The sequence below is a fragment of the Stenella coeruleoalba genome (assembly GCF_951394435.1).
Source record: "Stenella coeruleoalba genome assembly, chromosome: 1".
Classification (NCBI taxonomy): Eukaryota; Metazoa; Chordata; class Mammalia; order Artiodactyla; family Delphinidae; genus Stenella; species Stenella coeruleoalba.
Window position 1 is genome coordinate 7,554,950 of NC_137169.1, and position 22,395 is coordinate 7,577,344.

General features: G+C 45.7%; 1 protein-coding gene across 1 annotated transcript; it reads left to right on the forward strand.

Moving 5' to 3' along the window:
- The first annotated feature begins 2,105 nt into the window (after positions 1–2,105).
- On the forward strand, positions 2,106–20,541 carry RBP7 (retinol binding protein 7). The gene is made up of 4 exons (XM_079927378.1): positions 2,106–2,186; positions 13,433–13,611; positions 13,731–13,832; positions 20,314–20,541. The coding sequence occupies exons 1-4, from the start codon at positions 2,114–2,116 to the stop codon at positions 20,362–20,364; spliced, it is 405 nt and encodes a 134-aa protein (XP_079783504.1). The 5' UTR covers positions 2,106–2,113; the 3' UTR covers positions 20,365–20,541.
- The last annotated feature ends 1,854 nt before the right edge of the window (positions 20,542–22,395 follow it).

Consider the following 22,395-nt stretch of genomic DNA (forward strand, 5'->3'; position numbering starts at 1 on the left):
TATTTCCCTAATAGTGACTTTTGAACTGGAAGCCGGAGGAGCTAACCATGCAAAAACCAGGAGGAAAAACCTCCCAGGAAGAGGGAACACTGTATACAAAGACTGTGAAGAAAGAAAGGGTTTGACCTCTGCACAGAATCACCACCACAACAAAACTGGTATGACTGGAGTTGCTGAGTCGAGGGAGACAGAGTGTGATGATGTTGGAGAAGTATCCAGGAACCAAATCAGAAATGGCTTTAGGAACCATGGGAGGGAGTGCAATTTCCTCTTACGAAAAATGGGACAACACTGAACACTGAACATTTTAAGCCTGAGAGTGATAAGATCTGAATTACATTTCTCAAAAGCTTGCCAGACTGCAGGATGGAGAATGGTTTGGTGGGGTCAGGAGTTGAAGCAGCAAGTCCAGGAAGAGGCAAGACAGGATGGTGGCTTGGGTTAGGTTGGAAGAACCAACAGGATTTGCTGATGGATTGGATATGGGTGAGCAGAGAAGGGAGAAATCCAGTGTCTAAATGGGCTTTGGGCTTAAGCAACCGGGTGACTAGTGGTACAATTTATGGAGATGAGGAAAGCCAAGGAATAATTTTGTTTTATGCTTTCTGCCTTGTATATGTTACATTCAAACGCCTTTAAGTCATCCAAGGAGAGACATCGAGAGGCATTCTTTTTTTTTAAAATAAATGTATTATTTATTTTTGGCTGCATTGGGTCTTTGTTGCTGTGCGGGCTTTCTCTAGTTGCAGAGAGCGGGGGCTACTCTTCGTTGTGGTATGCAGGCTTCTCATTGCGGTGGCTTCTCGTTGCGGAGCACAGGTTCTAGGCATGTGGGCTTCAGTAGTTGTGGCTCGCGGGCTCTAGAGCACAGATTCAATAGTTGTGGCGCACGGGCTTAGTTGCTCCACGGCATGTGGGATCTTCCCGGACCAGGGATCGAACCCGTGTCCCCTGCATTGGCAGGCGGATTCTTAACCGCTGCACCACCAGGGAAGTCCCGAGAGGCATCTTAAGCAGTGAGAGGTGATACATGAGCTCTGGAGTCAGGCTGCCTGAGATCGAATCCAGACTCTTCCACCAACTGTATGAACTTGGGCAAGTTACTTAACCTCTCTGTGTCTCAGGTTTTGTCTCTGTCAAATGGAGATACTAAAGTAACTATTGGAGAGGTAGGATTTTGTGATAAATGATAATACACATAGTAATCACTCAATAAATGTTGGCTATTAATATACTTGAGTCTAGAGCTCACGGGAGAGATCAGAAATGGACAGATAAGCTGTACACCTGAAACTAACACAACATTGTAAATCAACTATACTCCAATAACATTTTTTTAAAAAATAGAAATAAAAGAAAAGAAATGGACAGGTAAGTCTTGGAGCCAGCCTATAGACAGGGTGTTTGTGGCTATTATAGGTTAGCCCACATTCCCAACACCTTACTCTTTGGCCTTTCTGTACTGACAAGGCTAAGGACTAGATACTAGATTCCCCAGGCTCCCTTGCAGTTAGAAGTAGCATAAGACACAGTTTGGGCCAATGAGGGTAAACAGAAATCTGATGAAGGGATAATGGCAAGTGGTGCTCTACCCCTTCTTTCGCGGAATGTGGATGTTCCGGCTGGAAACCCAGCAGCCAACTCATCACAGTGAGGTGACCGGCAGGAATCACAGAGCTGGGAGAATCACAGAGGTGCCACTTCCGTGACAGTGGAGCTGCCGTATCGTCACCTGCAACTGCTTATCCCAGGGCTGCTTGATAGGTAAGGAAAATAACCCCCTATTTATTGAGACCACTGGAGTTGGATTTATTGGTATATTATTTGCAGCTGACACAGTAATCAATGCCATGCCTTTGAAGGAGATCCCTTGGTTAGTAACGTGTAGGCAGAGAAAACAGTGTGGCTGTGATCACGGTTTGGAGTTAAAGCAGAGAGGAGGAAGCCCAAAGGAAAACTGAGCTATCTCCAAAAGGGAGGTAGCAGAAATCCAGGAGCGCGTGGCGAAGGAGGCCAAGAGTGGGGCGGGCTTCCCGGAGGCCCCACCTCCCCGGCCACACATTTACCTCCCGAGTCCCCACCGCCCACCGCCAGTGCCGCCCCCAGCCCCGCCATGCCCGCCGACCTCAGCGGCACCTGGAACCTGCTCAGCAGCGACAACTTGGAGGGCTACATGCTGGCCCTAGGTAGGGCCGGGGGGGCCGTGCGGGGGCCTCGGGCTCCGGCCGCGCGTCCGGGTCAGGGCGGAGGAGGCCGGGCTGTCCTGTGGGTCAGTCTCCCTGTCTCCCCTCACCCTTGTCCGTCCGTCCTTCCGTCCCCCCGTCTGCCTGAGGATCCGCCGGTTACCCCGCTTCCCCACCCCCGTCCATCCTCCGTCTCGCTGTCCGTCCGTCTGACCGTCGGACTCCCACCCCCGTTCGTCTGCCAGTCCTCCAGTCGGTCTGCCTGTCCCCCCATCCTTCGGTCTCCCCCATCCCCTTGCCCCCCCACCCGTCTGCCCATGTCCCGGTCCCTCCCGTCCTTCCTCCTGTCCCCCGTCCGCCCACCCGTTCCCCGTCCTTCTTTCTCCCCCGTCCGCGAGTCTCTCTGCCTGCCCTTCCGTGTGTCCGCCGGTGCCCCGTGCGTCTCTACCCCGCGGCCGAGGCTCCTGTCCTATCGCGGACTTCCAAGCAGGAGGGGGCGCGGGTGGCATGGGCCCACCTCGCTGGGAGGCTCGGGGACACGATGGGGGTCCATCCGGGTGAGGGGGCGCCCCGGCCCGAAGCCCCTCCCGAGAGAACCTCGCTGCGCAGCCGCTTGAACGCGAGGCTCCGGGCGGCGGCTCTGGGATTCCCCGAGCCCAGTGGCCGTCCCGGGGAGGTCCCGGCCGGCCGCATCAACATCACCTGGAGCTGGTCCGGGACGCGGATTCCCGGGCCCCAGAGGACCTTCCCCAGCCGGTCTCCGGCCGCGCCTGCGCCCCCAGGTGACTCTGGTGCCCGGTGGAGTTCGGGAGCTACGTTTGAAATCTTCAGTTTTCTGGCTTCTCCTTCCCTCGAGGGCTTGAGGAGGGTCAAGAAACCCAGACCCCTCAGAGGCCACTACCCCGTCCCCCCCTACCCCGGGGCCCAATTCCAGCCGGGAGGACTGTGGGTGGCCGTCTGTGGGGGGTCGCTTCCACCGCCCCCTGCCCGGCTTGGGCTCCGGCGCTCTAGGCGCGGAGGGAAGGGAAAGCGGGGGCCTCCAGGTGCGTAGGGGGCCGGCGGGGCCTCAAGAGTTTATTTCCTGCCGGGACTGTAGAACGCCTCCCTTCCGTGCCGATTCTTAGTTCGTCCTACCCTTAGTTTAATTCTTCAGACTTGATAGTTCTGAGCACCTACTCTGTGACAAGCACTTTCGCCTAAATGACACCCATCAGTGGCGCTATTGACAGTTGGGCCAGAGTTGCTGGGAGTCTAGGGGCCTGGGAACTGCTCTGGCTCCGCCTCCTCATTATCTGACCTGGGCCTCAGTTTCCCCATCTGTAAACTGAGAGCAGGGGGATCCATTTTATTTCTTTTTTCTTTTAATTGTGCTAAAATAAATATAACATAAAATCGGCCATTTTAACCACTTTGAAATGTACGGTTCTAAGGCTCCTGTGTGTTTTTAAGATCTCCCAGCCTATGGTAAGATTCTCCCCTCCCTTTCTCACACTAAGTAGGGAAGTCTGGAACTTCTCAAACTAAATCTGATTCATACTGACACAAAACCTCATAGGCAAGGAAAAAGTATTTTTCCTCTACCCATCTTAAGTTCATTGGCTGGAGCCCTGTTAATTAGACTAAAAAAGACAGAGTAGGGACTTCCCTGGTGGCCCAGTGGTTAAGAATCCGCCTGCCAATGCAGGGGAGATGGGTGCGAGCCCTAGTCCAGGAAGATCCCACAAGCCGCGGAGCAGCTAAACCCGTGCGCCACAACTACTGAGCCTGAGCTCTAGAGCCCGCGAGCCACAACTACTGAAGCCCACGTGCCACAACTACTAAAACCCACGCACCTAGAGCCCATGCTCCACAACAAGAGAAGCCACCACAGTGGGAAGCACGAGCACTGCAACGAAGACCCAGTGCAGCCAAAAATTAATTAATTAATTATATTAAAAAAGAGTAACAAGACACAAACAAAGAGAAGTTTGTTAGCACATGCATGGTGAATACACACAGGAACATTCAGTGATGAGCATCTCAGAGTGGTTAGAACTTGGTTATGTGGCATCTCAGCAAAGAGTGACAAGACAAAGAAAAGGGCTTTGACTTCCTAGGGGTGGCAAATTGTGGGAAGATAAATACATGGAGGAACTAACGGAAAATGAGAGCTAGTTCGTAAAGTCTGTTATGTAAAATCTGATGCCATCTCTAGGCTGATAGGAATCTAGTGTTGTCTCCCTAACTTCTGTCCAACCTGGTACGGGGCGGGGGGGCGACACATTTACACAATTATGTCCTGCTTCTGGGGGAAGGGCAGAGAGTTTTTCTTCTATCTGCTTCCCAATCATCTTCATTTCAAAACAGTCACTATGACAAAGTGGCACATTTGAGGGTGGCATATTCTACCTTCACCTGAATCTCATTTCCTCTCTTTCCCATTCATAAGAAGGAATTAATGATGACTTTTCCCAAAAGCAGTAAATTCCTGATAATGTACTTAATCTCCTCACCCCCAAATTAGCGGCGACATGTTACCATAAGTGCTTTCTTCCCTGGTTTCTCTGGCTAGTATCTGGCTTTTTTACGGAGAATAACGTGCTAAAGACCAGGGGATGGCTTTGAATTTTGCCTTGCTATGCTCTTTCTCTTTAACCATTTCCATGGCTGGCGTTTATTTATTTATTTACTTGGCTGCATTGGGTCAGTTGCGGCATGCGGGATCTTTCGTTGTGGTACGGGCTCTTTGTTGCAGCACACAGGCTTCTCTCTAGTTGTGGCATGCAGGTTTTCTCTCTCTAGTTGTGGCGCACAGGCTCCAGAGGGCCTGGGCTTTGTAGTTTGCAGCAGGGGGGCTCTCTCGCTGAGGCGCGCAAACTCAGTAGTTACGGCGTGTGGGCTTAGTTGCCCCGTGGCATGTGGGATCTTAGCTCACAGACCAGGGTTCGACCCACGTCCCCAGCATTGGAAGGTGGATTCTTTACCACTGCACCACCAGGGAAGGCCCTCCATGGCTTTTAGAGCAAATTTCTTAGAGAAGAAAACAGGGAATGGAGTCAGGGTCAGCATTTCAAGTGTGCGAAGTCATCTTTTGTTAAGCCTGTCACGTATCGCAAAGGAGCCTTCTGAGTGTTGCAGTTAGTGTTTTTCAAATGTGTATTCATGGAATCCTTCACCTGTCCCCAATACTGTCTTGCTTTTCTTTACGCTCTGCTATGACCCCTTGTTTGATACTTTCTTTTTCGTGATTTCAGTAGAAGCTTATCAATTATATGCCACTGTATTAGATCCTAGAGGCCAACAGAGGCTAGTTATTTACATTAGCTATATTCATTTATCATCCAACCCATTTCACAAAGGATTAAGCCATAGAGTATTGAGTCAATATCCTGCCTCACTACTCCTTTTTTTACATTTGGTTCAGGTTCCAGAAAGATACTAGATCCAGACAACACATCAACTGTTATTTGCAGTCTGTTTCCCAAAAGAAATATAAGTGTGCTAAGGATGCTGGAGTAGAGACTAGTTAGTATAACAGACCACCAAACTGGAAACCCAGATAACTAGCTGGTGATTGTTGGTAATAGAATCAAAGTCATATAACCTCTGAGTTCATTTAGATTCTCCATCTGTTAGAGGTGGTTGGATCAGATTCGATATTCTAGAGTGTCTAAAATACAAACCAAGGGATCTCTTAGTGTTACCTGAAATCTGGGTTCGCCTCTTGGTGGGTGTCCAGCCAAAAGACACAACCAAGCCAAAGATCAGGAGAAGAAAGGACTTATTATTTCTTGCAGCAAGTAAGGACAACACTGTGGATCTTTCCCAAAGCACTGTCTCCCTGAATAGCAAAATTGGTGAAGTTTTAAGCTAAGGGTATATGCATATTCATGAAGGGGTTTGCGCAGAGGAGGATTCAGCATAGAATTGGGCAGAGTCCAAGCTTTAGTTGATTCAACTCAGGAGGGTTAACACCATCATATCCTCCACCTGGGTGGGGGCCTTAGTTCCTGTGGAACTAAGACTGTATCAGATTGTTCTGTATATTCCTTGAGGAGGAATTGTTACCAAACTCAGGTTCCGCTTCTGCTCAAAAGCCAGTACTAAAGAGGCAAGTGTTGGTAGAAAGGGAAGTCGCTTTAATCAGAAAAGCTGGCAATCTGGGGAGAAGTTGGACTCATGTCCCAAAACCAACTCCAAAGATTATGCTCAGCCATGAAAGTTTTTAAAGGGAAAAAGGGGGAAAAAATCTCAGTTAATTATTAAGGTAGGAGGTCAGATTCTTCGTCATTTTTCCGTTGCTTGCAAACCTGCTGACTTCTCCTGATCTCCCTTTGGATGCTATTTTGCCTGTGTGGTCTGCCTGTAAATTTGCTCAGGGAGTTGCTGAGGGTAGAAAACTAGTCATTCTTTACTTAATTCTTCATTCCTACTTCTTTTAATCTACGGAAAGAATCAACAGGTTAGGCAAGGCATTGTGGACATTTAGTAGAGCATAAGTCAGGAGTTAGGTTAAATGTTACCTAGTGATGTCATTGTCATAATTAAGGTTTAAGGGGAACAGAAATAGGCAAGCAGGAAAGGGGCAAAATAGCTGCTTACGGAAGTAGGACTCTTTTATTGCTGAACTATTTTTTCTTGACGGCTTTTCCTTTGTTCCTGCATTACTAAGACCTGCTCAAGGGCACTCATTATGGCCAGGCTTAGATCACAAAATGGCTAGGCCATGGGACTTCCCTGGTGGTCCAGCGATTAAGACTCTGTGCTTCCAATGCAGGGGGCGTGGGTTCAATCCCTGGGGAACTAAGACCCCACATACCACACGGCATGGCCAAAAACTAAACTAAACTAAAATAAAAATAAAAGGCAACACCAAAAAAATAAAAATGGCAAGGCCAAAAATGGTTTCTCTTATGTCAAGAAAGCCAGCCTGGTTCTCTTTCTCTGGGGGACCCCCTAACCTATCTGCTTACATTAGCATTTTATACAGTAGCTGAAATCAGCCTAAAACCTATTGCCAGTTGCCAAAACCCTGGGAAGAAAATGATTTGGCACACATGGCTATTGGTGTGGCAAACACTCTCTTCTGCCTTCCACATGTAAAAACATAGACTCCAGGGTCAATGCATTTTTCCTGGGCAAAATAGGGGCCCAGATCCAGATGATCGTAGGATCTTGTTGCTCAAGGACCAGCAGAACTCCTGAGAATGCAGACACTTGTGCCTCATCCCAGATCCTGGATCTATGGAATCAGTATCTGCATTCAACCAGATTCTTAGGTGATTCTGAAACTGAGTAGAATCCTGTGGGGCCCTCATGGGTACAAATCCTTTCTGTGTCCCTCCTTTCTTATTTGTAGGAAGTAGGCTTCATTCAGTTTCCTTGACCTTCCCTGAGTTCCAAAGGTAAGATTCAAGTTGCTTATCAGGGAAAGTAGGGAGTGCAGAAACAAAGGAGGAGCAGTCAAGAAACAATAGTGCAGCCTTGGGGCAGGGTCCTTGTTCCTCCTCAAGGAATATACATAACAATCTGATAAAGAACATTCAGTGACGAGCATCTCAGAGTTCTTATGCTTGAGTTCTTCTGCGGGAACTAAGGTCTCCACCCAGGTGGATGATGGTAACTTCAGACTGAGCACAAGATTCCTAGAACACCACCCTGAAAGTCTGCACACAGTGGAAGAGAGCAAAGACTCTGACCCCCTCCCCAAATGATTCTCCCTTTAAAAATGTTTATGGTTGTTTTTTCTTTTATAAATGTATCTATTTATTTATTTTTGGCTGCACTTGGTCTTCGTTGCTGCACACGGGCTTTCTCTAGTTGCTGCGAGCAGGGGCTACTCTTTGTTTGTTTTTGTTTTTTTGCGGTACGCGGGCCTCTCACTGTTGTGGCCTCTCCCGTTGCGGAGCACAGGCTCCGGACGCGCAGGCTCAGCGGCCATGGCTCGCTGGCCCAGCCACTCCGCGGCATTTGGGATCTTCCCGGACTGGGGCACGAACCCGTGTCCCCTGCATCGGCAGGCGGACTCTCAACCACTGAGCCACCAGGGAAGCCCAGGGGCTACTCTTCGTTGTGGTGCGCAGGCTTCTCATTGCGGTGGCTTCTATTGTTGCGGAGCACGGGCTCTAGGCACGCGAGCTTCAGTGGTTGTGGCTCACGAACTCTAGAGTGCAGGCTCAGTAGTTGTGGCGCACAAGCTTAGTTGCTCCGCGGCATGTGGGATCTTCCCAGACCAGGGCTCGAACCCGTGTCCCCTGCATTGGCAGGCAGATTCTTAACCACTGCGCCACCAGGGAAGTCCCCCAGCATATCTCTTTTGAGGGGGAAAATTACTCCTTTCTGACTAGGGCTGATCCTGCGACTCCCCAACATGGCTCTGATACTGCGCTTTCCTAGCTTCTGCCACATTGCAGGGAGAAGAAAGGCAATTTGTCCTTTGGACATTGAAGAAAGTTTGCTTGGGTTCTAAAGACTGGAGGAGCTAGCTCTGGATTTGGGAGTTCTTGGTGGACCCCACAATAGCAAAGGAAGACCCAAGGTGTGAAGCTCTAGGCAGGAAGGAATGCTGTGCTAATGCCTGCAAGGGCTTGACCATCTTGTCTGGACTCCCCTTTAATCTCATGAACATGAGAAGGCAGGGATGTTACCAGCTTGTCCAAGGTTACCACATAAACTGGATTTAAAGCCAATATCTCTTGGCTCCAAGACCCACATTGCCTCAAGATTAGAAGTGGCTTTGGGATGAAGGGTTAATGTGAACACATGAAGTTTAGAAAAGTAAATGTTTGTGTTGGCCTCTTTGAGATCCTGCCCTAAAATGTGTATGCTCACACACATCCTTGTAATAGGATGTGCATCCTTTAGATTGTTTCCTCCTCCTGCTGGAATGTCTTGTTTCCTACTGAAAAATCTAATGGTGTGGAAAAGCATGGTTTGACCTGGACAAAAGCCTTATGAGCACTAAAGCCATTTGGCCACTGAGGTCATGGTAAGTGTAGACCTGGCAGAAAATGACCAGAACTTAAGCTAATTTAAATTTTGATCTTTAAAAAGGCCAACCTTGCAACTGCAAATCTGTTAAGTGACAATCTTACAATGTGGTAGCGAAACCGAGTTCGGCCTGCGCACGGAGGCCTTCTTTTGTCCACCATTTCTTCTTCTTTTTTGAAAATATTTATTTATTTGGCTGTGTCGGGTCTTAGTTGCAGCACGCAGGATCTTTTGTTGTGGCACAGGCTTCTCTAGTGGCGGCTTGCGGGCTCCTCTCTAGTTGTGGTGTGGGGGCTTAGATGCCCCACAGCATGTGGGATCTTATTTCCCCAACCAGGAATCAAACCTGAGTACCCTGCATTGGAAGGCAGGTTCTTAACCACTGGACCACCAGGGAAGTCCCTGTCCACCGGTTTTTTTAATTTATTTATTTATTTATTTATTTTTGGCTGTGTTGGGTCTTCGTTGCTGTGCGCAGGCTTTCTCTAGTTGCGGTGAGCGGGGGCTACTCTTCGTTGAGGTACACGGGCTTCTCACTGCAGTGGCTTCTCTTATGGAGCATAAGCTCTAGGCAGGTGGGCTTCAGTAGTAGCAGCACGCAGGCTCAGTAGTTGTGGCGCACGGGCTTAGCTGCTCCGCTGCATGTGGGATCTTCCCGGACCAGGGCTCGAACCCGTGTCCCCTGCATTGGCAGGTGGATTCCACTGCGCCAGCAGGGAGGTCCCTGTCTACCATTTCTTACAGGCAAGACTCCAGCCTCCATGACCTTCCCTGAGTTCCAAAGGGCGGATTTCCAACAGTTGCTAATCAAGAAGTTGCAGCCAAGAAACCACCTGAGGCAAGATTAAAGGGACCAGGGAAGCTCATTAAGATGAGGAGATGACCACATGAGATGAGGTTAAGGAAGTGCAAACCCTGCTCACACCCTAATCTTGTCAGAGACTTCCCCGCCTTTGAACCACTGTTATAAAACCCTTCATCAAATCCTCTGGGGTTGGGACACACAGTTTTTCGAGGCCAAAGCCCGCTGTGTGCCCCTTTGCCTGGCAAAGCAATAAAGCTCTCCTTTTCTACTTCACCCAAAACTCTGTCTCCTGGATTTGATTAGGCGCCGGTGCGCAGAGAGGCCGAGCTTTCAGTAACAGTAGTACTAATTATAAATTTACTAGCAACAAATCATCTCACTGATGGTAAAAGCATAACTGATGTAAAGTAATTATCTAAAGTTTGGATTCTTGTTTGTTTGCTTTTGTTTGTTGTTTTAATTTATTTATTTTTGGCTGTGTTGGGTCTTCGTTGCTGCACGCAGGCTTTCTCTAGTTGCGGTGAGTGGGGGCTACTCTTCGTTGAGGTGTGCGGGCTTTTCATTGCAATGGCTTCTCTTGTGGAGCATGAGCTCCAGGCGGGTGGGCTTCAGTAGTTGTGGCATGCAGGCTCAGTAGTTGTGGCTCGCGGGCTCTAGAGCACGGGCTCAGTAGTTGTGGCGCACGGGTTTAGTTGCTCTGCGGCATGTGGGATCTTCCCGGACCAGGGCTCGAACCCATGTCCCCTGCATTGGCAGGCGGATTCTTAACCACTGTGCCACCAAGGAAGCCCTCTTGTTTGTTTTTGTTCCACATACAGAATAGGGTTTAAGGAAAGTCAGTGATAACTATTTTAAATTTGGCTTGGTCATTTTAATAATCAGATAAATATTTTAAGGGTTTAGCCTCAATGTTTAAACATTTTTGAAAACAAGTAAAGACTGGATCATTTGCATTTCATGCTAAAAACTTGAGTTCTAGGTTAAAAAAACTAAAAAAAAATTTTATTGAAGTATAGTTGATTTACAATGTTGTGTTGATTTCTGCTGTAAAACAGTGATTGAGTTATACGTTTGTATTCTTTTTCATGTTCTTTTCCGTTATGGTTTATCACAGGTTATTGAATATAGTTCCCTGTGCTATACAGTAGGACCTTGTTGTTGATCCATCCTATATATAATAGTTTGCACCTGCTAATCCCAAACTCCCAATCCTTCCCTCCCCCACTCCACCCCTCTTGCCAGCCACAAGAGGGGTGTGAGTCTATGTCTGTGAGTCTGTTTCTGTTTCGTAGATATTTATATTTTAGATTCCACATATAAATGATATTATATGGTATTTGTCTTTCTCTTTCTGACTTACTTCACTTAGTATGATAATCTCTAGGTCCATCCATGTGGCTGCAAATGGCATTATTTCATTCTAAAACATTTATACTATCATTGAGCTTAGAAATGGGTGGGACTGGGAATTCCTTGGCAGTCCAGTGGTTAGGACTCTGCACTGTCACTGCCCAGGTTCAATCCCTGTTCAGAGAACCAGGATCCCGCAAGCCACGTGGCGAGGCCAAAAAAAGAGAAAAAATTTTTAAGAAGACAAAAGAAATGGGTGGGGGCTAATGAGATGCTGAAGGACCCCTACTCAGGGCTTGGCCACGTTTTCTAGGCTGGAAATGGAAGTATGAGGCACCTGGCCCCGAGAAGCACAGCTAACCCCAAGTGGCAGTCGTGTCAGGAAAAACCCAATCTGTTAGGCAAACAAATTAAAACAGGGGTCAACTCTGGGACCAAGCTACCTGCAATGAGGTACGTAAGTCTCTGCAATGAAGATTCCTAAAACTTTATTCTACATAATAGGACAGTCCCTAAATAGGAGAACCATGCCCTGTGACTCATAGAATTGTCCAGGGTGACGAGCCAGCATATCGCTGTGACTGCCTGATCATGTCAGATCGTGTCACCTGCTCTAAACGTTCCAGTGGCTCCCAGCTGACTCCATCTTGCTCTGGGTTGAAGCCCGATGGTCCTTACTGTCCCCTCGCATCTCATCTCTAGGTCTCCTCCTCCTCCTCAGTCTCCCTCATTCTGCTCCAGCCACCCCAGGCTCCTGGGTGTTCCTGAGACCATCTGGCACGCCCTTCCTGGGATCCTTGTGACCTCTGTCTTACACTTCTTTCCCCCCAGATCTGCACAGCTTACAGCTCACTTCGTCATCTCCCTCAGCTCTGGCTGAAATGGCACTTGGCTTCCCTATTTAAGATAGCAACCCTGTGTCCTCAAGTCCATTCTCTACATCTGCGTCTTTATTCCTGTCCTGCCCCTAGCTGGGACGAAGTGAGAGAGTGGCACGGACATACATACACTACCAAATGTAAAATAGATCGCTAGTGGGAAGCAGCCGCATAGCACAGGGAGATCAGCTCGGTGCTTTGTGACCACCTAGAGGGGTGGGATAGGGAGGGTGGGAGGGAGACACAAGCGGGAGGAGATTTGGGGATATATGTATATGAATAGCTGATTCACTTTGTTATAAAGCAGAAACTAACACACCATTGTAAAACAATTATACTCCAATAAAGATGTTAAAAATAAATAAATAAAATAAATAAAATAAAATAGCAACCCTTACCTCTAGTACCTAATGGGTTGATAGCCACTTAATGGGAGCTGTCTATACCAAAATGCTGATCGTCTCAGTGTTCCATGTTTTGGTGTGTGACTCTTTTAAAGCTTATTAAAGATTTCTCAATGTATAGTAGTATTTGCATGATTACAATGTTTTTTGAGGTGCTTTATTTCCTCTTTTTTCATTTTAATTTTTTTCTTGTTTTAATTTTTAAAATTAAAAAAAAAATTTAAATTATTAAGTTTTTGTTTGGCTGCACCACACAGCTTGCAGGATCTTAGTTCCCCGACCAGGGATCGAACCCAGGCTCTTGGCAGTAAAAACGTCGAGTCCTAACCACTGGACTGCCAGGGAATTCTCTGTTTGTTTTTCTTTTTTGTTAGAGGTGCTTTGTTTTGTTTTGTTTTTTTTCCCTGTGTTCAGAAACTGTTCAAATGCTGTCTTAATTGGAAGTGTAAATGTATAAAGCAGAAAAAGGCATCTGTGACTGAGGCTGGATTGGGGCCTGAGCCCAGTCCCCTTGGCTTCCTCGTCCTCTTGTCAGCCTCTGAGGGGATTCCCAGAACTGTCTCTGCCATGCCCAGCTTCAAATCCATCACCTAACGCACAGCCAGCCAAATGAACTTTCCCTGAAAGCTGTTCAAGATTTTTAATCAGCCTCTGGAAGGAGATTTGCCAGGATAGCTGACCCTGTAGATCCAATTTTGTCAGGAAACGAACGACACTGAAGTTGTAAAAGCAAGACTAGCCATCAAATGCAGTGATTTTGAGGACAGCTGCCAAATTCTTAGTCTTTGCATCTCAAGGAAATGTTGAAATGTCTTCTTTTCTTTCTAAAAAATTATTTTTAAGATATTGACTTTGCCACGCGTAAGATAGCCAGGCTGCTGAAACCACAGAAAGTGATCGAGCAGAATGGGGATTCTTTTACCATCCACACGAACAGCAGCTTCAGGAACTACCTTGTGAAATTTAAAGTTGGAGAAGAATTTGATGAGGATAACAAAGGCCTGGATAACAGAAAATGCAAGGTAAAAATTAAAGTAATGACGTAGGCTTTTAGTTTTGCAAGGTTACCTTGGCACCTTCCCTGGTAATACCTGAGGATGTTGCTAGAGCAAACCAGTATTTTCTCCCATCCCTCATGCAGAGCTTGGTCATCTGGGACAATGACAGACTCACCTGTGTGCAGAAGGGGCAAAAGAAGAACAGAGGCTGGACCCATTGGATTGAAGGGGACCAACTCTACCTGGTACTTGCCCTGTTTTGTTCTTTTTTTAATTTTATTGAAATATAGTTGATTTACAATGTGTTAATTTCTGCTGTACAGCAGTGACTCAGTTATATATATATATATATATATATATATATATATATATATATATATATATATATTTTTTTTTTTTGCGTTACTCGGGCCTCTCACTGTTGTGGCCCCTCCCGTTGCGGAGCACAGGCTCCGGACGCTCAGGCTCAGCGGCCATGGCTCATGGGCCCAGCCGCTCCGCAGCATGTGGGATCTTCCCGGACCGGGGCACGAACCCGTGTCCCCTGCATCAGCAGGCGGACTCTCAACCACTGCGCCACCAGGGAAGCCCTATATTCTTTTTTATATTCTTTTCTATTATGGTTTATCCCAGGACATTGAGTATAGTTCCCTGTGCCATACAGTAGGACCTTGTGGTCCATCCATTCTATATGTAATAGTTTGCATCTACTAACCCCAAACTCCCAGTCCATCCCTTCCCTCCCCCGCCCTTGGCAACCACAAGTCTGGTCTCTATGTCTGTGAGTCTGTTTGTGCTTCATAAATAGGTTCATTTGTATCATATTTTAGATTCCACATATGAGTGATGTCATATGATATTTGTTTTTCTCTGTCTGACTTACTTCACGTAGTATGATAATCTCTAGTTGCATCCATGTTACTGCAAATGGCATTATTTTGTTCTTTTTTATGGCTGAGTAGTATTCCATCGTGTGTGTGTGTGTGTGTGTGTATCATATCTTCTTTATCCATTCATCTGTCAATGGACATCTAGATTGTTTCCATGTCTTGGCTATTGTGAATAATGCTGCTATGAACATAGGGGTGCATGTATCTTTTTGAATTATAGTTTTGTCTGGGTATATGCTCAGGAGTGGGATTGCTGGATCATATGGTAATTCTTTGGGGGTTTTTTGTATTTATTAATTTATTATTATTATTTTTTATACAGCAGGTTCTTGTTATCTATTTTATACATAGTAGTGTGTATACATGTCAATCCCAATCTCCCAATTCATTTCACCCCACCCCCACACCTGCTTTCCCCCCTTGGTGTCCATACATTTGTTCTCTACATCTGTGTCTCTATTTCTGCCTTGCAAACCAGTTCAACTGTACGATTTTTCTAGATTCCACATATATGTGTTAATATATATTTGTTTTTCTCTTTGTCACTTGCTTCACAGTCTCTAGGCCCATCCACATCTCTACAAATGACCCAATATCGTTCCTTTTCATGGCTGAGTAATATTCCATTGTATATATGTACCACACCTTCTTTATCCATTCATCTGTCAATGGGCATTTAGGTTGCTTCCGTGACCTGGCTATTGTAAACAGTGCTGCAGTGAACATTGGGGTGCATGTGTCTTTTTGAAGTATGGTTTTCTCTGGGTATATGCCCAGTAGTGGGATTGCTGAGTCATATGGCAATTCTATTTTTACTTTTTTTAAGGAACCTGCATACTGTTCTCCATAGTGGCTGCACCAATTGACATTCCCACCAACAGTGTAGGAGGGCTCCCTTTTCTCCACACTCTCTCCAGCATATGTTATTTTTAGACTTTTTAATGCTGGTCATTCTGACTGGTGTGAGCTGGTACCTCATTGTAATTTTGATTTGCATTTCTTTAATAATTAGCGATGTTGAGCATCTTTTCATGTGCCTATTGGCCATTTGTATGTCTTCTTTGGAGAAATGTATATTTAGGTCTTCTGCCCATTATTTTGATTGGGTTGTTTGTATTTTCTTGTTGAGTGTTCTTATGTCTGATGAGATTATTAAAGAAAATGCTAAACAGGAAACCATGCCCAGCAATCCTATCATCCCAACTCACTGTTTTCAGTTTGGTGTCTTACCATCCAGTCTGTTAGAATATTCTTCCTTTTCATTCAATAGAAAAACATATTCCAGGTTTCTAAATAATTTCCCTATTGAATTCATCATGTATAAATTGAATACATATAATAACGTAGCAAACTGGCTGCATAATATTCCATCAGGTTCATGAACTCTCATATTAGTAAAACATTTTCTTAATTTCAATGTCCAGGAAGATTTCAGGGTGTTTTCAGCTATTTCTTTTTCTTTTTTTTTTTTTTTTTTTTGCGGCATGTGAGCCTCTCACTGTTGTGGCCTCTCCTGTTGTGGAGCACAGGCTCCAGACATGCAGGCTCAGCAGCCATGGTGCACGGGCCCAGCCGCTCCGCGGCATGTGGGATCTTCCCGGACCAGGGCATGAACCCACGTCCCCTGCGACGGTAGGCAACCTCTCAACCACTGCGCCACCAGGGAAGCCCTCAGCTATTTCTTAAATTCATATAAACAGAATTTTTTGCGTGCATGCATTTATTCCCTTGGGAAGAATTCACAGAGAGGATCAGTGTTGTCAGAGACATCATTGCCTCCTGCTACTTTGTTGCCTTACTCGCTTCCAAAAGGGTATATCAATTTCTTATGCCACCAGCACTTAAAAACCATACAAATTGTAGCTCAACCTAATCAATAATTTCTCAATATAATCTAGAGGGTATAAAATTGTACATAAAGGCTTAATTATGGCTTTTAAAATGAGAATTTCTTCCTGCCATACAGGTATGTTACAATGGCTTACATTTTTTTAAAAAAAATATTTATTTATTTATTTATTTGTGGCTGCATTGGGTCTTCGTTGCGGAGCACGGGCTTTCTCTAGTTGCAGTGAGCAACTACTCTTTGTTGTGGTGCGCAGGCTTCTTGTTGCGGTGGCTTTTCTTGTTGTGGAGCACGGGTTCTAGGCGCACGGGCTTCAGTAGCTGTGGCATGTGGGCTCAGCAGTTGTGGCTCACGGGCTGTAGAGCGCAGGCTCAGTAGTTGTGGCGAACGGGCTTAGTTGCTCCGCGGCATGTGGGATCTTCCCAGACCAGGGCTCGAACCCACGTCCCCTGCATTGGCAGGCGGTTTCTTAACCACTGCACCACCAGGGAAGCCCTGGCTTACAGTTTTTGAGTGATGATTTTGCGTGTGATTACTTAGCTAAATCCTTTGAGTACATTTTCTCACTTAGTCTTCAAGACAGTCCTGAGAAAGGGACACTATTTTTCCCATTTACAAATGAAGAGACTGAGATTTAGAAATTCCCCAAGGTTGCAGAGTAGAGATGCAAATCTAAGTCTGACAAGAATGGGTGCTTCCAACTCTGTTTTTTTAAGTCTCAACATACATGTGAAATCTAGGTGAGATCCATGAAAACAAAATGAGAGCACTCATGTTAAAGTTGGATATGGGTGGTATTTGAGAGTCTGGGGAGTCTTTGATTACGAAGACATTGAAGATATTTTGATTCTTAGGTTGACAGATCTCACACTCTTCTTGCAATAAAAACAAAGTTAAGAAACTTGCCATCACAAAAATGTAACATGAACCTACAAAGAAAACACAAATTTGTTTGAGGATTCAGATTAGTTGGCTGTAAGAAGTAATGTTCAAATTGCATGCATCCTTCTTTGGCATAGCCAAGAACTCTGCCGAAGCAGAGGATAGAAGGACCCTTGCTCTAAGGATACTCTTGGGATGATTCTTACAAGCTGTGATACAATAAAAATAAATATTTGAACAATCCCATTCACGACTGCAACAAAAAGAATAAAATACCTAGGAATAAACCTACCTAAGGAGGTAAAAGACCTATACCTGTATAGAAAACTATAAGACACTGATGAAAGAACTCAAAGATGACACAAACAGATGGAGAGATATACCATGTTCTTGGAATGGAAGAGTCAATATTGTGCAAATGACTATACTACCCAAAGCAATCTACAGATTCAATGCAATCTCTATCAAATTACCAGTGGCATTTTTTACAGAACTAGAACAAAAAATCTTAAAATTTGTATGGAGACACAAAAGACCCCAAATAGCCAAAGCGGTCTTGAGGGGAAAAAGTGGAGCTGGAGGAATCAGACTCCCTGACTTCAGACTATACTAAAGCTACAGTAATCAAGACAATATGGTACTGGCACAAAAACAGAAATATAGATATATGGAACAGGATAGAAAGCCCAGAGATAAACCCACACACCTATGGTCAATTAATCTATGAAAAAGGAGGCAAAGATATACAATGGAGAAAAGACAGTCTCTTCAATAAGTGGTGTTGGGAAGACTGGACAGCTACATGTAAAAAATGAAATTAGAACACTCCCTAGCACCATACACAAAAATGAACTCAAAATAGATTAGAGACCTAAATGTAAGACCAGACACTATAAAACTTAGTGGAAGACATAGGAAGAACACTCTGACATAAATCACAGCAAGATCTTTTTTGATACACCTCCTAGAATAATGGAAATAAAAACAAAAATAAACGAATGGGACCTAATGAAACTTCAAAGCTTTTGCAAAGCAAAGGAAACTACAAACAAGACAAAAAGACAACCCTCAGAATGGGAGAAAATATTTGCAAATGAATCAACGGACAAAGGATTAATCTCCAAAATATATAAACAGCTCATGCAGCTCAGTATTAAACAAACAAACAACCCAATCAGAAAATTGGCAGAAGACCTAAATAGACATTTCTCCAAAGAAGACATACAGATGACCAAGAAGCACATGAAAAGCTGCTCAACTTCACTAACTATTAGAGAAATGCAAATCCAAACTACAATGAGGTATCCCCTCACACCAGTTAGAACGGGCATCATCAGAAAATCTACAAATAACAAATGCTGGAGAGGGTGTGGAGAAAAGGGAACCCTCTTGCACTGTTGGTGGGAATGTAAATTGATACAGCCACTATGGAGAACAGTATGGAGTATTTTTAGTTAAAAAACTAAAAACAGAATTACCATATGACCCAGCAATCCCACTACTGGCATACACCCAGAGAAACTATAATTCAAAAAGACACATGCACCCCAATGTTCATTGCAGCGCTATTTACAGTAGCCAGGTCATGGAAGCAACCTAAATGCCCATCCACAGACGAATGGATAAAGAAGATGTGGTACATATATACAGTGGACTATTACTCAGCCATAAAAAGGAACAAAATTGGGTCATTTGTAGAGACATGGATGGATCTAGAGACTGTCATACAGAGTGAAGTAAGTCAGAAAGAGAAAAACAAATATCGTATACTAACGCATGTATGTGGAACCTAGAAAAATGGTACAGATGAACCGGTTTGCAGGGCAGAAATTGAGGCACAGATGTAGAGAACAAACGTGTGGACACCAAGGGGGGAAAGTGGCAGGGGTGGGGGTGATGAATTGGGAGATTGGGATTGACATGTATACACTAATATGTGTAAAATGGATAACTAATAAGAACCTGATGTATAAAAAAAATAAATAAGATAAAATTCAAAAATTCCAAAAAAATAGAGTATACATACATACAAACATACATACATGAATAAATATTTGGTCTTTGTACCTGGTTCCTAAAACCCCTGGAATCAGAGTTATGAGAGTGTCTTCTGTGTGCTAATGAGCTGACTGGTGGCTGGGGACCCTAGATAGCTTCAGGATGGGGGCTGGTCCCAAGAAAGATCAAGGCCGGATTAGAAAGCTGGAACTCTCAGCACAGCCCCTGAGCTTGGGTGAGGGAAGAGGATCTGGAGATTAAGTTAATGAGCAATGACCAGTGATTTAAGCTATCATACCTGTGTAATGAAACCTCCATAAAAACCCCTACGTAAGGGGGTTCAGAGAGCTTCCTGGTTGGTAAAGACATAGAAGTGCTGGAAGGGTAGCCCTCCTGGAGCTCTGCCCGCCCTGCCAAACGCCCCCCCCGCCCCGCCCCCGGCGATACCTTGTCCTATGCATCTCTTCCGTTTGGCTCTTCCTGAGTTGCATCCTTTACAATAAATCTGTAAGTACAAGTAAAGAGTGTTTCTGTGAGCCATTCTGGCAAAGTATTGAACCTGAGGGGAGGGGGTTGTGGGAATCCCCAATTTACAGTTGTTCGGTCAGAAGTATAGGTGGCCTGGGACTTGTGACTGATGTCTGAAGTAAGGGCAATCTCATGAGACTAAGCCCTTGACCTGTGGGGTCTGCACTAGCTCTGGTCCTCAGTGTCAGAACTGAAGTAAATTCTTGGCCATTCCAGTAGTGGATAAGACTCCGCACTCCCAATGCAGTGGGCCTGGGTTCAATCCCTGGTCAGGGAACTAGATCCCACATGCATGCCACAACTAAGGAGCCCACATGCTGCAACTAAGGAGCCTGCCTGCCACAACTAAGACCCGGTGCAACTAAATAAATAAATATTTTTTTAAAAAGAGAAAGAAAGATACAAGTAAAAGTGAAACTTTAAAAAAAGAAAAACTCTTGACCATCCAGTTTGGCGTCAGAGGGTTGGAGACATGGGATTGGAAAAGACACCACGTACCTGGTGTCAGAAGTGTTGTGACTAATAGTAATAGACCACATGCCAACTCATCTTCTTTCGTCTTCCCTTCCTCCCTGCCCCTAGGAAATGTTCTGTGAAGGCCAAGTGTGCAAACAGACGTTCCAGAGAGCTTGATCTGTATCCAGCCGCAGAGCCCACATGTGGCAGTATCTTAATGCTGAATTATATGCCAGGATAAACAGGTGTTGATCTGTCCTGGTTTGGTGGATGGGGCCTTGTGGTCAGAAAGGTGTCACACATCCTGTACCAGAAGCCATTTGGATTGTGAGAAAACTTCTCAGCTTCAATAAACCGGTCCAATGATTATGATGTTTTCCTTCTAAATTTGGCATATCTCCTTATTTTCAGAAATATTTGGAAGCCTTCTAGGCACACCACTGGCACACCAATGAACAAGTTTTAATTCCCGTCTTCCAGGTCTACTGAGGAAAATGGAGGAAACAAACAGTCTGAACAGTGGTGAGAAGTATAGGCAGCTGTGAGAGCTCAGGAGGGGCAAACCTGACATCTGGGGATGGGCAAGTGGTGGCAGGGGTCTGGGGTATTTCTGGAGGTGATCCTTAAGCTGGGACCTGAAGCAAAGGTAAGCAGGAAGCATTCTAGGCAAAAGTTGGAGGGATGTTTGAAGAACTGAAAAGATTGCTATAGCTGCAGCTTAGGGTGCATTGGGTGGGGTGGCGGGGGGAGAGACGGCAGGCGAAACTGACATGACAGTCGGGCCCTACCATGAAGAATCTTGAATGCTAGGGTAAAGAGGTGAGATTTTTGTCCCCAAGGTAATAAAACATGGCGATGGGTATTAAGCAGATATGCACAATCAGGTTGGTTCAGAGGAGTAACTCTGAATGCAGAAGGATGAAAGATTGTGGCTGGGGGATGCGAATCAGGAGGCAGTTCGGAAAGCCTGGTGGAAATCACAGTGTGAGGTGACATCATTCAGGATCACCTGGAGCCCAGGTCTCAAATACGGGAAAAGGACTCCTGGGACTGGAGAGAAGTAACCAATTATTAAGGAGGCAGAATCTATAGTCCAAGGTGATGGATGAGATCTAGGGATGCTGGCAGGGGGAAGAATCAAGGGAGGTGCTCTCTTTTGTTTCAGGCTGCTATAGGAAGGGTGAGGCCCATCAGAAAGAAGGTAACACAAGCAGAAGAAGGGAGTGGAGTCAGAACTTCAGATTCTGAGGTGCCTGTGCCGGGTGAAAGCCAGGCTGCCAGGAGACGATGGATAGATGGGTCCGGAGACACGCACAAGTTGTCGAGCATATAAACTACACATATGGAGGAGACTGTCTGGGACATTATGTTTAAAGTGAGAAGAGAGAAACCCGAGGTACGAACCCCACAGCCCCAGGACCAGAGGGGTGGGAAAAACAGGGAGGCATCAGGAAAGCAAAGGAAGGAAACGTTCAGGCTTGAGGGAGGGTTCAGTGCTCTCTGAGACGCCCAAGCTATCCGTAAGGCGAGGTGCAGGATTTTGCCTTCTTGCTGAGGGTGGTTTAGCAGCACAACTGGTACTGAAGCAGCATGCGAAGGGTTTTGGAACCAGCAGAGGCGAAGGGGTGCAGACAGTGAGGAGCAGAAGGGATGTGGTGGTAGTTTCAGGGAGTCTTGGAGGGGACCAACTTGGCGAGATGGATGGAATTTACGGACCATAGAGTCTATGCCAGGTGATAAGGCAAGTCAGGGAAGGACTCATGGCCGCCGAGTACTCACCACGCGCTAGGCTCTAAGCTGGGCTTTAGGGATTCCGTGGACAACAGAGGAGGGTCTGTGCCTGTAGGAGCTTACCGTCTGCTGGTGATGTCAGAAATCTATAGGAAGTTAAAGTGTGAGTATCAGATATAGCTCTTGTTTTAAGTGTGGACAAAAAATGTGGCCTGCCATATCTGTAAACCAAGAATGCTGCAGCCATCAAGCCACCAGCCACTGCGGCAGCCTCCAACTTTGCACCCTCGGGGGACCCAGGATGGAGAAAAATAGGATACTGGCCTTAGATAGCTAAGGTGCATATCAAAGGAATTATTTCAATGGGCCCAGACTCTTGCATCTTCCCATACATAGAAAAGTGCTAAATTCATTAACTTGAGATGTCTGTTTTGTTTTTCGTATTTATTTATTTTATTTATTTTTATTTATTTTTAA

Excerpts from the sequence above, each read along its gene's own strand:
- RBP7 (XM_079927378.1), top strand. The coding sequence starts at position 2,114 with ATGCCCGCCGACCTCAGCGGCACCTGGAACCTGCTCAGCAGCGACAAC. Across the intron at positions 2,187-13,432 it reads GGGCTACATGCTGGCCCTAG|ATATTGACTTTGCCACGCGT; the intron begins GTAGGGCCGGGG and ends ATTATTTTTAAG. Across the intron at positions 13,833-20,313 it reads AAGGGGACCAACTCTACCTG|GAAATGTTCTGTGAAGGCCA; the intron begins GTACTTGCCCTG and ends CCCTGCCCCTAG.